This window comes from Argentina silus (genome assembly GCF_951799395.1).
Source record: "Argentina silus genome assembly, chromosome: 3".
Lineage (NCBI taxonomy): Eukaryota > Metazoa > Chordata > Actinopteri > Argentiniformes > Argentinidae > Argentina > Argentina silus.
Genome location: NC_139657.1, coordinates 4,553,320 through 4,569,664, shown reverse-complemented (window position 1 = coordinate 4,569,664; position 16,345 = coordinate 4,553,320). Strand labels below are relative to the sequence as shown.

The 16,345-nt window shown below is 44.9% G+C and overlaps 1 protein-coding gene across 1 annotated transcript; it reads right to left on the bottom strand.

Moving 5' to 3' along the window:
* Window positions 1–955: 955 nt before the first annotated feature.
* rfx7b (regulatory factor X7b) lies at window positions 956–14,528 on the bottom strand (the record flags this gene model as incomplete). The annotated part of the gene is made up of 10 exons (XM_083666811.1): window positions 956–7,563; window positions 7,907–8,199; window positions 8,816–9,023; window positions 9,485–9,565; window positions 9,700–9,820; window positions 10,218–10,340; window positions 10,437–10,472; window positions 11,005–11,090; window positions 13,495–13,528; window positions 14,395–14,528. The coding sequence occupies 10 exons, from the start codon at window positions 14,526–14,528 to the stop codon at window positions 3,874–3,876; spliced, it is 4,806 nt and encodes a 1,601-aa protein (XP_083522937.1). The 3' UTR covers window positions 956–3,873.
* Between the last annotated feature and the right edge of the window lie 1,817 nt (window positions 14,529–16,345).

The window sequence follows — 16,345 nt, the reverse complement described above, 5'->3', positions numbered from 1 at the left end:
CCAGATGTCAGGATAAAGCAAAAGCATAATTCTTCTTGTGTGTTGAATGTGTGGATGCATGTTCTAAACAACACAAGGTTTACACTGTCAAACTGAAACGAGGTTAAGTCCTGGGTCAGATAACAGTAACATTCTTTCTCATGGCACAACCATGCAATATCATTATGCAGATATCCTTTTTGTACTATAATATACACTCACCGGCCACTTTATTAGGTACACCTTGCTAGTACCGGGTTGGACCCCATTTTGCCTTCAGAACTGCCTTAATTCTTTGTGGCATAATTCAACAAGGTCCTGGAAACATTCCTCAGAGATTTTGGTCCATATTGACATGATAGGATCATCGCTGCAGATTTGTCGGCTGCACATCTATGATGCGAATCTCCCGTTCCTCCACATCCCAAAGGTGCTCTATTGGATTGAGATCTGGTGACTGTGGGGGCCATTTGAGTACAGTGAACTCATTGTCATGTTCAAGAAACCAGTTTGAGAGGATGTGAGCTTTGTGACATGGCGCGTTATCCTGCTGGAAGTAGCCATCAGAAGATGGGTACACTGTGGTGATAAAGGGATGGTCAGCAACAATACTCAGTTAGGCTGTGGCGTTTAAACAATGCTCAATTGGTACTAAGGGGCCCAAAGTGTGCCAAGAAAATATCCCCCACACCATTAGATATTTGCGTTAACGAGCAGTTGAACAGGTGTACCTAATAAAGTGGCTGGTGAGTGTATATGCCATTTAGCTAATGCTTTTATCCGAAGCGACTTAGATTGCAGTGAGTGCATATATTTCAGTATATATGGTCCCAGCAGGAATCAAAGCCACAACCTAAGCGTTGTTAGCGCCATGCTCTACCAACTGAGCCACAGAGGACCACATGTTTGAAAGTAGCCTACATCAATGAGTTTACCACAATACTTAAGAGGCAACAAGGCAATAATGAGAGGCAGATTCTTTAAAAAAGTTTATTGGCTTTTAAAACCATTTTAAAAATCTCACCAGTGAGTACTTTCCATTGAAAAAAGAAACATTAACGCGTTTGCAATATCAACAAGCTACTGTACAGTGAGCAGTACTCCAGACAACAACACAGAGGAAGGTTCTTCTACTGGTATAAATGGACAAGATAGTCAAACAGAGTTGGTACTGGGTCAATCAGAAGTACAGATTCAGAGTCACTGCTTGATGCAGCTCCTGTACATCTAAAGAGAGGTGCATTTTCCTTCATTCGAATTCAAATATCAGTGCCTTATTTAATGCCAAAAATTAAGAAAAGAATGTCAACAACTTTCTTCACAAAATGCATTTTTTGCAAAAAAAAAAAAAAAAAAAAAGTAAAATCATCAGAACAGTCATTAACAAAAGGAAACAGAACAATATTAACTTAAAGATTAAGTAAACAGCACACAATGAAAGTAACTCCAGTAACGAGCACTGCCAGTCTGGTTAACAGAACCCGGCCTGATCACAGCAGACAGTGGTTACCAAGGATACAAAGTACAATAGAAGTCATCACACATGCACGCGTACAATCATTTATCAACATAATGAAGCATGTAGGTTTTAAAAGGTCATCTTAACGTTTTTTTTTCCTCGACGCTTTATATTCTCGTATATGAGAATGAGTAAGAATGCGTATCTCACTGAGATTAATGCACATTTTGCTACAAGACAATTATAACGGTCATTTTCTGACAATTCTTTTTAATTTTCCTTTCTTTATCTCATCATAAAAAATACTTTTTTTTTTTTTGCGGGCTTCCATCATTAACATTTGTCCACAAAGATGTGACAAAACCACACGTCATAGAAATTTAGTGCAATAACATGAACCTCCAAAGTTTGTTGAAACATGAACCATAGAATTTCCAGTGTCTGCTGAAAGGTTCTGAGCACAATGTTTGTGTCACAGAAATGTTTGCAACCAGCTAATATATCACAACTTTTTTTTCTCAATAATCCATGCTATTGTTCTCGCTCAAAGCACACATCACTTCTGCAAACGCAGAGACCTATTATCTTACATCAGCAAGCGAGAGACCAAACAGACAGCGTTACTTTTACAACACATCGAGCCAGAAATGTAACACACAACATACAGTATCCTGCCGACTATAGATCTGTTTAGCTTCTTTTTTTTTTTTAATGGCACACAGACTTAGCTAGAATTATGGCCATAATATAGTGTCTTGATACATCAAATTTCTATGTATCTATCCTATTTACAAATGGAGCTTAAACATGACTTTTACAACAATAACAATAGCCAAAATTCAAGCAAGCGTCCTACCGTATCACATACCTGGCTAGCAGTGATGATTTCAACATGCTTTCCCGTCCATGGTTGCCTATGCAACCGCAGGACTTCGACCATTTCACAAATTTACATACTGTACAATAGATTTTTTGCAGCTTCATCATTTTTTTTCTTCAAATGCAATAAAACTCTTTAACAGTTATTGTATCTGCAAGGCTGCCTGTTTCCCTTCATTGATAATAGTCACTAAGAGTGTATGGATGATCAATCCCATGTATAACAATCCCTAACATTAATTCAACAGCTCTTCTTTGGTATGGAAATAAGGCTGGATCTCCAGAAAGACAATAATCACAATTCATCTCTTGATGACATCATCAAAATCCAGAACAAAATCGGCTTGCAGTGCATCCACTGGCCGTCCACGAAATATTGAGCCATCTCCATACCAACGATATTCTTATTCACCCTGGGAGTACAACATGCTAACACCTCACTGCTCACTAAAAAGTGTGCCTGACATGGTTTTTTCATAAAACGATGGCATATCAAATTATTCTCACTCTATAACGGATGACAAGGGGCACACACAGTGTGATTTATATACAGTATGCATGCATAACACTGCAAATAAAAAAAGAATAAGAAATAGGCCTAAGTATTGAAAACATTATCAGAGTAACAGCTGCCTTGATATGATGAAGCTCTGGATGGTTCTGAAGATCTCTGCAGATTCAATACGCTATATACAGTCTCTCTAAAGATGGCGTAAGGCCTTGGACTTTGGAAATAAGGCAGCCAAGTTGTCGCTTCCCTTCCGTGTCATGTTTTTCCACAAAATGACCTAATTATAGCAAATCCTCCTCCTCCCTTTACAAAATATTGAACAGTACAAGTAGTATAGGCTTTGAGAAGACGTCTCTCTTGAACATCGATCAAACATGAACCAGTATTCCATTGATTTGGTATATGATAATGAATGAATGAAGATAATGTCTTAAATTCAGCACCTGGTAGCACCGGTTGCTACCCTTTTTAGTTTTCTGATATGGCAGGCAAATGTACTACACAGAGGTCATGTGCACATACTATAATCCCAATATTGTGTTTCCATTTGGATGAACTTGAGTTGCACACTTAAACAGGATTCAACAGCATTTTTCTGTGCCAAATTTTCTAACATCAACGTCAAGTTCATAAAGTGATTTCTGAATAAACATATTGCATTATTGAGTTGACATAAAGAAGATATGGTTTAACTTTGTGTTCATATCTTGGGGAAATCTACCATTTGCAACAGCATGCTTTTAAGCTGCCTTCAATTACTCACTTGAAATGTGACACATTTTGATTTCAGAGGAAGGAGAGCTACAGTGGTAATGTTTTGTGATTAAGGTTGCTTAATGACAAAAGAGACAAACAATTTAAAACATCAGTAGGAGAGAGATTTTCTGGTTAGGCTGGCACTTTTCACTGGACAAATGGCCAAGTCCAGACATTTCCCGACAAACAATAATAAAAAACATAGATATACACACACACATACCAAACAAAAGACAAGAAACAGAAATATAAATACTTAAAAAAAAAAAAAAAAAAAAAAAAGATAACATTAACCCAACATCTCCACCGTAGTAGGCTGGTCTTTGCTTTCCAGCCAGTCGAAACCAGAGTTCACAGTATCACTGCATATCTGCTGAAAAAGTGGGTCGTTCTTCAGTTCTTCCAGTGTTGAGTCCTCATATTGTTCCTGCTGCTGGTTGGGGTCAAACAGCAGGTTTGTGTCCAATGTGTTAAGGTCAGTGATGCTACTGGACAGTTCCGAGGTCAGTCTGATGTCATTGGTGAAGTCAGATGCCACAGCGTTGAGCTCTGAGGCCACCTGACCGACCAGCTGAGAGCTGGGGTTCAGGCCGTCGTCCCCCAATAGGTCCTTAACAGTGTTGTTGAAGTCCAGCTGCTGCTGCTCCTCCTCATCCTGCTGCTGCTGCTGTGTGCTCTGGTGAAGCAGCTGGGACTGATCCTGGGGCTGGAGCTGGAGCTGGAGCTGGGCCTGGGGTTGGAGCGGGGCCTGGGGTTGGAGCTGGAGCTGGGGTTGGAGCTGGAGCTGGGGTTGGAGCTGGAGCTGGGGTTGGAGCTGGAGCTGGAGCTGGAGCTGGGCTTGGGGTTGGAGCTGGAGTTGGGGTTGAAGCTGGAGCTGAAGCTGGAGCTGGGGTTGAGGTTGGAGCTGGAGCTGGAGCTGCAGCTGGGCCTGGGGTTGGAGCTGCAGCTGGGCCTGGGGTTGGAGCTGCAGATGGGCCTGGGGTTGGAGCTGCAGATGGGCCTGGCCCGTGTCCTCCTGGAGCTGCTGCTGCAGCTGCTGCTCACCGGAGCCTGATTGTGCTTGGCTGTCCCCAGAGGAGAAGCTCACAGGCTCCCCGCTGGGGCTGGTGAGATAGCCATGCTGCTGGAGCTCATAGGCAGCAGAGCTAGAGCTGACGGGCAGCTGAGTCTGGTGGGTGGCTCCTCCTCCGCTGAAGCCTGGCGTGGTCTCCAGGATCTGGGTGAGGTTCATGCGGGCCGTGTAATTGGAGGGGAGGTTGTTGACGCCCAGGCCCCGTACCGCGTCGTCCCCGTCCGAGTCCATCTTGCTCAGCAGGACGTTGGTGATCTTGGCGGTGTTGCTCTGGCCTTGCACGGGCGCCATCTCGCTCTGCATCATGACGTTGAGCGGCACAGACTGGCTGCGCTGGACCATGCTGTGGACAGTGGCCGTCTGACTGTTGGACAGGATGCTGAGCACCTCCGCATTCATGGGGGAGTTAAAGGGGGACACCACAGTTCTGGTGGTGGTGGTGGTGGTGGTGGTCGTGGTGGCGCTGGCAGTGGGGGTGGGGGGGCCTGTGTTACCGCTGGAGTTTCTCTGACGCACGGCGGGGCTGACACTGCGGCAGCGGAAAGTGCTGGCTGCTGAGGAGCCTGGGGTCTTGTTGTCCAGTGGGGCCGGGACAGCGAAGCTCTCCTGCTTAGTGGGGGTGGTAGTCATCGGTTGCTGCTGTTGCACTGGGGAGATGGGGGTCAGGCGACCGAAGTGAGCGTCCTGTCTGGACTGGGACTGAAAAGACTGGCCTGGGATCGCGAAGGCATGTGGCTTACGGAAGTGGTCGTCCACCAGGTCTTGGTAGCTGGGCAGAATGCCTATGCCCTGGCTGGAGATGGATAAGGGGCTGCTAGTGGTGCTGTTGTAGCGGTTGTTGATCCACTCCAGCTTGGCCTTGTCAGGGTGTGTGGCCATGGGCCTCTGCATGGGCTTGACGGGGCTGCTGGAGACGATGCTGCCGTCGTGGTAGCCCGTCATGCTGGAGTTGATGGGGGTGAAGGAAAAGGGGTTCCTGCACTCCACGGGGCTAGGGGGAACACTGCTGCTGCAGTTGGACAGGGGCGTGCTGATGGGGGTGTGGCGGCCCATGAGACCATCCACGGGGGTGACCGGGGCCATGCGGGAGCAGGGGCTCTCTCGCGTCATACTGTGGCCCCCCAGCATCATCTCAGAGGTGGGGGTGGGCGTGGGGGTTGGTGTCGGGGTAGGGGTGGGAGTCTGGACAGGGGTGGTGCTGCTATGGGAAGAGTGGTAGAAGGAATTCCCTCCCTGGTGAGTATTGAGGATGGGGCCCTGAGGGCCAGAAGACTGGCCCGCCATAGACATATCAACACAGCTACTGAACAAGGGCTGCAGGCCCTTCAGCTTCATCTGCTCCTCCATCTGGACCAGCTCCTCCACTATGCTGTCCTGGGTCATGTCGTCGTCATTGAATGGGAAGTAGTCCATGTTGGGCTGGGAGCCTGCAAAGTCCACTATGTCCTGGTGGAGGGAGAGCTGGCTGGAGGGCTCGGGAGTCTGAGACATCATGGGGAGTTGGTCTGTGGAGGCCTGCTTGTGGTCCTCGGATATCTGCTGAGCAAAGGCCTGCTTCTGGAGCTCATCGAGCTGCCCCTCCTCCCATATTGTGCTCTTCAGGTCACCCATCACAGAGACCTCGTGTGCCCCTGAGTTGGCTGGTATGGCACAAGGGTCTCCTGTGATCTGCTGCAGTAAGGTCTGGTCAGATGTGGTGCTACCAGGGGTCGCACTGTTGGTGCTGCTGCTGCTGCTGGTGTCAGTGCTAAGAGAGGGGGCCTCGTGTTTCACCTGCAAGGCCTGTGGTTTCACAACAGTCTGGGAGCTCTCATTGTTTAAGATGGGCGTGTCCGAGAGGGACAGGATCTGGGTGGGCACTATGGAGGCGTGTTTCACAGTCACTTTGCAGGGAGCACTCTCAGGTCTGGCAGGTGTGCCAGGTCTGGGGATCCTCTTCACTGCAGCGCTGACTCCAGGTTTGGCATTGTCAATGACCACAGGCTGTTGAGATATGAACACTCTCTTCACTGGGATCACATGGGGCTCCAGGCCCGGGCCTGTGCGCTTCCGGGGGCTTTTGCCACCTGGGCAAGGGTCCTTGGAGAACAGGGTAACAGCTTGGGAGCCATTGGACGACATGCTAATGTTAGCATTCTGATTAGCAACAGTCAGATACAAAGTACCGTCATGAAAGTTTCTGTTGTTATTGCTGTCCTGAGTCCCGGCTGCAGTGGTGGCCATGGGAGGGGACGTGGAGTCACTTTTGGTCCTGGCCACTCTGTCAGGTCCTGGGGAGCACTTGACAAGGAGGCTGGGCTCGCTGGCGGCCCTGTACTTGGTGGCCCTCTCTGCCTTGGCCCCACCGGTGGACTCCTGCATGGTGCTCTGTTTCTCTGTGCCAGGGACGGGGTTATTGTCAGTCATGGCCTCAGACACCACTTTCACGTCGTTGGCAGGGGTCGGGATGGAGCGTGGGGCACCAGGCCTCACTGCAGGAGATTGGGGGGTGGCTGAGGCCCCGATGGGGGCCTGGTGGTTCTCCTCTGGAGGAGCAGCTGCACTCACTCCTGCTGAGGCAGGCCTCAGGACTGTGCTGTTACTGGTACTGCTGGGGGCCAGGGATATGGCCGTCATCTTCACCACGTTGACGGAGCTGACGTGCTGGTTGATCGTCTTGATGGGGCTGTTGGTGATGAGCAGGGTGGGGGGTGAGCGCAGGGTGATGGCGCTGGTGGCAGACGGCTTGGGCAGGATCTGGGGGTACCTGTGCCGTGCCAGGCGGTCACCCACGGGGCTGGCAGAGATATTCTGGGGAGTTTTAGGGGACTGTTTGATAGATTGAGTGACCACCTGGAAGTTGACAGGCAGCACTTTCCCTTCTCCACAGGGGCTAGGAGAGGTCATCAACTGTCTGCTTCTCTGTACCTGTGGGGAGAAGAACAAAGTGACCAAATCAGATTGTTTTTGTTGTTGCTGTCATTATTATTATTATTGTTATTATTATTATAGACACTTCTAAAGAAACATCTGATTTATATTTGATTTTGATGTTGGTCTCTTCTCGTCCATTTTGAATAACTTTTCTCTGCAACGCATCTGATAAAGTGCTCCAAAACTATCAAAATAAAACAACACATCTTACACAGAGACAGTTTTAGTCTAAATCATCATCATTGTAATCTTGTAAACATTGTAAAGTTTACAAAGTTACATATTGTAAACATTGTAAAGTTTACAAAGCTAGTAGTAGCAGTAAGCCCCTGGTTACCGTGATAGGGCTGGAAACGGCTGCTACCATGATGCCGATGGTGGGCTGGGGGGAGAGCATGGCGGGGCTGCCACAGGGGATGGTCGGGCCAGGCGTGCTGACCTCCGCCCTCCTGGTCTGGGCCTCACTGGGCAGGGGCGAGTGGAGCTTCTGCTCCTGCTGCTTCTTCTGGATCTTGCGCTGCAGTTGCTGCTTTGCGTCAATAGAGGGCGAGGGGAGGGTCTTCACCGGCTGGAAGGAGTTGGCTTCAGCTGTGGGGACAAACGCAGACGTTGGGGTTGGCGTCTTCATTCCTGAAGAGGGAAGAGTGGTTTGTAGGATTAGGTACACAGATTAAACTGTGTCACCTGGGCCCAGTTTTTCAAAACTTTGAATCTGGATCAGGTTGAACCGGATTCCTTTTTGCTATGCTGGATCTGATCGAGCTGGCTGATTTCCACTATCATACAAAAAAATCTTATATAGAATTGATCCAGAATAGCAAAAATAATCTGGGTCATTCTGATCTAGATTAAAAGTTTTGAAATACCGAGCCCAGTTCACCATAAAACACAGTGACAGTGCCTATAGATCAGATAGATTACGCTTGTCATGGACCATATATACTGAAATGGATGCACTGACTGCAATGTAAGTCGCTTTGAATAAAAGCGTCAGCTAAATGGCATATATATATATATATATATATATATATATATTACTCTGCACAACATACATTATCGTACATTATTTGCACTAGTACGATTGTCACTTTTTTTATTACTTTATTGTTGACTTGTTGATTGTTGCTGACTTCTGTCGTTGGGTGAGGAGCAAGATCCCAAAGCATTTCACCATGTCAATTACAGCTGTATGCGATACGTACGTGACGAAAAAAATGTGTTGTGATTTGATCTGATCTGTCCCCACCTGTGGGCGTTCCCGTCATGACAGTGAGGGCTGCCATAGACTTGGTGCCGATGTAGTGGCTGTTGAGCAGGAAGCGCGCCAGGTCCTCGACGTGGTCAAACTGGCGGCTCAGGACCTTCTGGGCCCACTCACACACCAGGCCGCAGGCCGCCGACCGCATCTCGTCCTCGGCACTGGGGGACTGGCCGGACGGCTCCATCAGCTCACACTAGAGAGGGGTGGAGAGGACGAAGCACGGTGAGGTGGCTCAGGGGTGTGGGGCAAGTCACTTAGCGGTCCTCTGTGGCTCAGTCGGTAGAGCGTGGCGCTAACAACGCTTAGGTTGTGGGTTTGATTCCCGCTGGGACCACATATGCTGAAATGTATGCACTCACTGCAATGTAAGTCGCTTTGGATAAAAGCGTCAGCTAAATGGCGTATATATATATACTTAGCAGACAGTTTTATCCACGACATACAATAAGCACATCTGTCGAAGTAAGTGAATCAACTATACATCAGTCGTAAGTAAGTAAAACCTTCGATAAGAACAAGTGCCGTCGGCAGTCACAGTGCCAGAAAAAGGGAAGAAAACCGCCTGGATTACGAAGGGGATCTCGCTGTTTCCCATGACATTATTTTGGCATCTACGTTCTAGCGTGAATAAAAGAAAAGAAAAAGGAAACTTACCCCATCACCTGATTTTTGTAAGTCCAGGTTGGGCAAAGACGGCATATGTACAAACGCCTTCTTCCTCAATCCACTATAACAGTATGTGAGAAGTGGTTAAGGTTTAAAACAGAATCTGTTATACACTATTAATTGTTATATTAAGTTGCCCTCTACACCTGTGTAGTAACACTGTTACAGATACAGTCTGAAACAAAGACGACGTGACTAAAAGGATATTTGGATTTTCCTCTCATGCCAAGTCGACGAGCCTTCATGTTCGGAAAGACGTTTTTCATGATCTTCCCAAAGTCTGCTGCACTCAGTGGATGGTAGTTGAGATTGTCACAATAGCTCCTGGAAAAAAAAATACAAACACAGTCGAAGTTGACTACCGAAGCACAGTCTGTACATGTTCTGCATTGACATAGATTTTCGATTTAAGGACTTTTTAAGGATTTTTTTAAATATGTTTTTAGGGCATTTCTGCTTTATTGGGATAGAGACAGTAGAGATCGACAGGAAGGATGGGAGAGAGAGGAGGGATGACATGCAAGATAGGTCGAGGGTCGGAATCAAACCAGGAACCTTGCGATTACGCGGTAAGCGCATTAGTGTGCTACGCCACTAAGCGCCCCCAGGACTGAAATTTGAGATGGTTCTGGAACATGCATAAAACCAGTCCATCCAATCAAAGAACTGTCGACCACTTTACCAGCCCCGCTGTCCCGACCATTAAGGGCTAGAAACTCACTTGTACTCATCGTACACCTCTTGCTTTGGGAGGGAGGTCTCTGGGTGCTCTTCTAGGTGATTCCGTATCCAGTTGAATGCATACATTTGCTGTGTCCGGCTCGATGACATGGAACTCTGGTCACTGAAACGGTGCATAAAAAACCAACTTAGTGAAGTGAACATTTCTTCAACCGACAAGTCTGATTTTTTTTGTCCTTGAAAAGAGAAACTTTAGTACCATAATCCAGGGGTGGAGCACCTCTGGTTCTCAGTCCTAGTGGGCAGAATTGGGGGTTGTGGTGATGAACAGATATGGGGAAACAAAAAAAAAAAAAAAAAACACTGAATGCTGGGTATAGCAAAAATCAATCATTACGACAGTCGTCTCGCTTAACCTTAGTGTTTTAAATCTTTATGTTTTAATATACGCCCTACGCAAGTTTCTTCCCTCACCTTCACCATGCACTTTTTTTAAAATCAATTTTATTCTTTCACTGTTTTGGAAATGTGTGCGAATAAATAAATAACAAATAACAAACATCGCTTCATAATGATAACCATATAAGGTGTGACCGCGATCTTAACACAAGCAAGGGAGGCATTAATGACCAACAATGTCCAATATCATTTCTATCAGAGGCCATAAGATAAAATCACAACACGGACAACTTCAGTCAGTGTTGACAGGTGAGAGTTATTAATTACTAGTTAACCCGGTTAACTACTAGTTTACTGGTTAATGCTCAGACAAAGAAAATACAAAGGTAATGAGATACAATTAAAGGAGGGTGGAGGTGAGAACTTACCTTTTATCATTGCCGTTAGTGGGACCAGAAGGCAACTTAAGGTAGAGGTAGAGTTTTTCAATGTCTGTAAACTTCTCAACATCTTGCTGTAAAAAAACATTAAAAGAGAGGAAGAAAAGAGAGAATATTAGTGATACAAACATACAATTAATCAGGTCGGCTATTACCTAATAATTGACACTTGACTGGTTTCCTGGACACAGATTAAGACTAGTCCCAGATTAAAATGCATCTTCAGTGGAGATTTTCAATTGAAAATGTTATTTAGTCTGGACTCGTCTTAATCTGTGTCCAGGAAACTGGCCATTAAAAACAGGCTAATCATTGGCTTGGACCCCTGAGAAGTGAGTGACAGTTTGAACCATATAAAGAAGAGTAAAACACCTGTTGTACAGTTCTTCCCAAAACAATTACATACATTTTAATCTTAATGAACATCAACAGACACAATATTTAATTTGATAATGGTTATTACAAAACATTTAGGAAACAGTGAGGGACATTGTCTGTTTTGTGCATCTGAATAAATCACCATAAGAGCATACCAGAGTTGGAGATTTTTTTCTGTATGTCAATACCACACTTTTCTACAAATGCTAGGACCAATCCACACCTGCTACATGTCAAATTATTCAGGACTAAAGAGCACACTTTGCACAAGACAATGTAATGCAAGCCCATGTAGTGATTAACTCTTTAATCTTTAATTTCGGAATAAGCCTGAATGTTTAAATTGCATAAGGGCGTTGTGAAACCTCTAGAGTAATGGAATGAGTATCACCACAAACAAACAATATATTGAAAGATGCTAGTTGTAGTTAACGCTGTCTGAACCCTTCTTTTTAATCTGTAGTGCCATTCAATGTGGAATGCAGTTGCACGTGAACAATTGAAGAAAGCTTTTCCACCGTTGCCAGTTGCTATGTAAATCAAAACAACTACACATGTGTACCAGTGAAGGCTGGCGGAGGTAGAAATCGGAGGACGGGCGCATTGTAATGCATGGGTAGAGGAGGCTGGCGGAGGTAGAAATCGGAGGACGGGCGCATTGTAATGCATGGGTAGAGGAGGCTGGCGGAGGTAGAAATCAGAGGATGGGCTCATTGTAATGCATGGATAGAGGAGGCTGGCGGAGGTAGAAATCGGAGGACGGGCGCATTGTAATGCGTGGATAAAGGAGGCTGGCGGAGGTAGAAATCGGAGGACGGGCGCATTGTAATGCATGGGTAGAGGAGGCTGGTGGAGGTAGAAATCGGAGGACGGCTCATTGTAATGCGTGGAATGGATTTCATCGTGCCATACTAAAGGCACACTGGCAACATGGCTTTTCACTACGGACTCCACCCCACCTCTTTTCCAATTGGCTTCTAAGAATGGATTCATCTCACCTCTTCCTGTTCTATTTGTCTCTTTGTTGCTAGGGGAACGGATACTTATGAATGAGGTGAGAGTTGTCAGCCAATGAGCAGTGAATAAAAAAAAGCAATTTACTAGATTCCTACCTACCAGCATGCAGTGCTTAGCGGCCACTGTCTTTTTCTGGCAATATAGTAGCCAGGGCTCAACCGTCATTCTATGACGACTGACACAAAAGCAATTAGCCTATACATATTAATGGGAGTCAGTGTATGCGTAGAGGCAAACAAGCAAATAGTGGGCTTGTTAACAGGTTAAGACATCGCACATGACACGGCACAACCTTATCAGCCACACGCCAGACGGAATGTGACAGGATGAACAGTCTGACGTGACGACACGCTCACAATGTTGACACTGAGTTTAGCGACACAGGGAAGCGCAGTGAGAGACACAGTCTTAACAAAATGACATCCTTACATGTTGACCTTAAAAGGTTATTTAGGCTATTCTATTATTCCGAATATGGGCATGTTATTCACTTAAGCAAATTAATTCAACCTTACAAAAACATTGGTGGTTTCACACTGGTGTCATTTCCATATATGCAAATATATAAGAAAAACACAGATGAAAAAACTGCAACGTTGTGACTAGGATCATTCCTCTTTTCATGAAAGACACTTGGTATTCATAAGTACACACATTGTTTACGTCCCCTTTATTCCACAGGAGGAGGGGTGACGCTGTAGAGACCTTGGTGGTCAGCATCCCATTGACTGCCAAACTGGGCCAAAACCAAACTGACCCTAAAAATAACCAAACCCTAACCAAATCTGAACCAGTTCAGAAATTCTACATCGGTTTGCTGGTCAAGTGTGTCCCCTTTGTTTCCCCCCTGTAGGAGGCTTATGCATGTCACTCAAGAAAATCAGGGGTACCTCTGCACCACAGAGATAGAGGGGAGGGAGAAACCTAATACCCTTGCCATCTGTAATCTGATAAAACTGTGTACAAGTACAGAAACTACTGCCTTTTTCTATTCACAACACACAAACATATCAGCCTGCATTTATATTAATAATAATAATAATAATAATAATAATAATAATAGTAATAATAGTAATTACTCACCAATATGTTGTCCACTTTTGATTGTACAGATTTGCTACAATGAGAGAGAGAGAGAGAGAGAAAGAGAGAGGTGTCTGAATATGGTAACACATCTAGGCTGACATGAGTAACATCAGGTGAGCACAAACCATCAATGACAATCATACACGGTCTGTCATAGTTCATACTGCAGCATATACTCCTGTAATAACGGTGGTTATGAAGATGACTATCACCATCTATCTAAAAATAATTCCAGGCTTTCCTCTTTGTGACTTGTGGTTCAAAGGTTAGATTTGCTCACCTTGCCTGAACTGTTGCAAGCATAACATTGCCTGATCATCCTAAAACATATATTCACTGATGTATGGCTCTCATGCTACTCGCTCGGGTGTATTTCTCGGGGCCTCCCTGGCTTTACAAGCCAACTACAAAACACACAAGCTTTCCCTGGAGGGACTCACATACAGTACCTAGTGGCTGTATTTGCGTTGATTGACCTGATTGACAGCTGTCATGTACTCTAGCTGGCGCGACCGTAATAGAGCTAAATAGTGCCGCAAGGTTAGTGAACAGCTATGTATGCTATCAATGAATGTCAGACAGGGGGGTTTATGAGTTGACATTCATTTTCACAGCCCTAGCTCCTGTCTTGGTTTAACACTAACGAAGCTTCGGCTGAACCCTGACAAGAAACGTTATGACAGAAATAGCCACATAACTTACAAGGGTGCATTTTCCACATACTTAGCTATCAATTGATTTAATCTCCATAGTTTATTACCGAATAAGCAAACGTTAACGAGCAAAATAAAATTAGGGTTCGCGAGCTGTCATCGTTTCTGCTGTGCAGCACTAGCTAATTGATAAGCTAGCTGGCTAGCTCAAGTGGACGGTGTGTGCATTGGCCATTCATCTTACCAAATTGAATTCTTTATTTTGTACTGCAACGCTTTTGCCTCAGGCCCCTGAAGTCCTGGTACTAGCGTTGGAAGCGAGCCTAATCCCGAGTTAGGCTTCTGATGCTGACCAGGTTGTTGTTGATCATCAGCCATCACGATGATATTCTTGAGGGGAGGTGGGGAGCTTTAACAAGTAGGCCTCATCCTGTACCTTGAGAGAGCGCCTCTCCGGCTGTGCATTACGCCGGACCCACCGTTTGATGAGCGTCTGAATAACCCTTAGCTAGGTCAACCTGCACAATCCACGATAAACCATGGCTATTGAGACTATGCTTTGACACTTGAAATGTATAAAACAAAACAAACAACGTCCAGTAATACAAAAGGCATTTCGCAGAGGACTCCACTGCCGCAAACTGCACGCCTGCAGCAGCTACGGACGATGCTGCTGCTGCTGCCAGCCAGGAAAGGCGCACGCGCAATAGTATTGATGGAATGAAACTGCAATAATAATCAGAAAAGTAAAAATTAAAGACTAAATGTTTTATCATAATGGGAAGAGGATAAGAATACTACGTTTTCATCAAACTTTACATGAGCAAAGTCTATCGACAGCTCCAGCCACACCAACCATGTGTTTACTTGAAGTCGCTGTCTCTCTTTCGAGTCTCGCCTATAATCAAAGATGAATTACAGAAGTCATTTTATTTTCATGATTTGGTGTATATTTCGCATAGGAATTCAGAAGTTCGTGGTCAAAGTCAAGAGATTTTACTGATGCAATACTGCCATCTTCTGGTCTAAAATATTCTCATAGTACTCATACGTAATACAAGATCCTCGATCTTGAGAACTGAGAACTTTAGTAATTGTACAGTGTATTATTTACCTTTACAGATATTTAAATACATTGATGATTTATTAAATCAATTCCTAAATCTGCATAAATAATGTTATTGGTTATTCTGTATGAATTCATTTTACTGTCAATCCCACAAGTGTATTTATCACTGTCTAAAATGGTAAAATGGCACTGTTAATGAACGCCACGGACAGATCTCTATGGAGCAGTGCACTCAGTGCAGAGTTATTACGGCAGGTAGGGAGTAGAGCAGAGTATTACGTTATTAATCCCCATGGGGAAATTTGTTTACAGCAGCAGGTACAGTAGGACAACATGTAAAAACGAACAATCAACACCAGACAGATGAGGGTTGAAATGAATTTGACAAACACATTATTAATTGGGACACTGTGATATTGTACTATTGCACTTTTACTATACACTGATATTTTAAACATCATTGAGTTCTATTGTGTTTTACTGTTGCTATTACATTTTTGATGCTGCTTTTGTGCTTTGTCTCTTTTTCTTTGTACTGTTACAAAGAAACAATGTTGTGCTTTGTCGCGTTTCATTGTGCCATTATACGCTCCCTTGTAGTACACTCCCTCCTAAAGACCTCTTCACCCCCACTACCCCCCTGTACAAGTTTCTCTCCTGTTAATAATAAAAAAAACTGCCTATAGCCCCTGGTTTGAGCATTGATTACTTTATCTTATGATGACTGATGGATAGATGATTCACTTACTTAAACAAATGTATTTGTTGTAAGTCGCTTTGGATAAAGCCGTCTGCTAAATGCCATAAATGTAAATGTAACATGACAATAAACTTTGACTTTGACTTTGATATCATCATTGTTTTTATTGGTTGTCTTATTCATTATCGTGAAGAGTTCTGAGCATGTGCGGTACAGTGGAATGAACCTAGATCAAAGTGGTGGGTCAGACAGTGTGGGTTCACCCCTCTTTTCCTGAGTGGTTCTGGTAAATCTGAGGCGGTGGATGAGGTCACCACGGTGTAGGGGTCAGTCAGTCTAGCTGTCACATGCTCACTGCTGCCTTACTTCAATCCTCTTATACCCCCACATCCTCTGGCACTCAAGCAAGACTCAAGATCAGCTTGC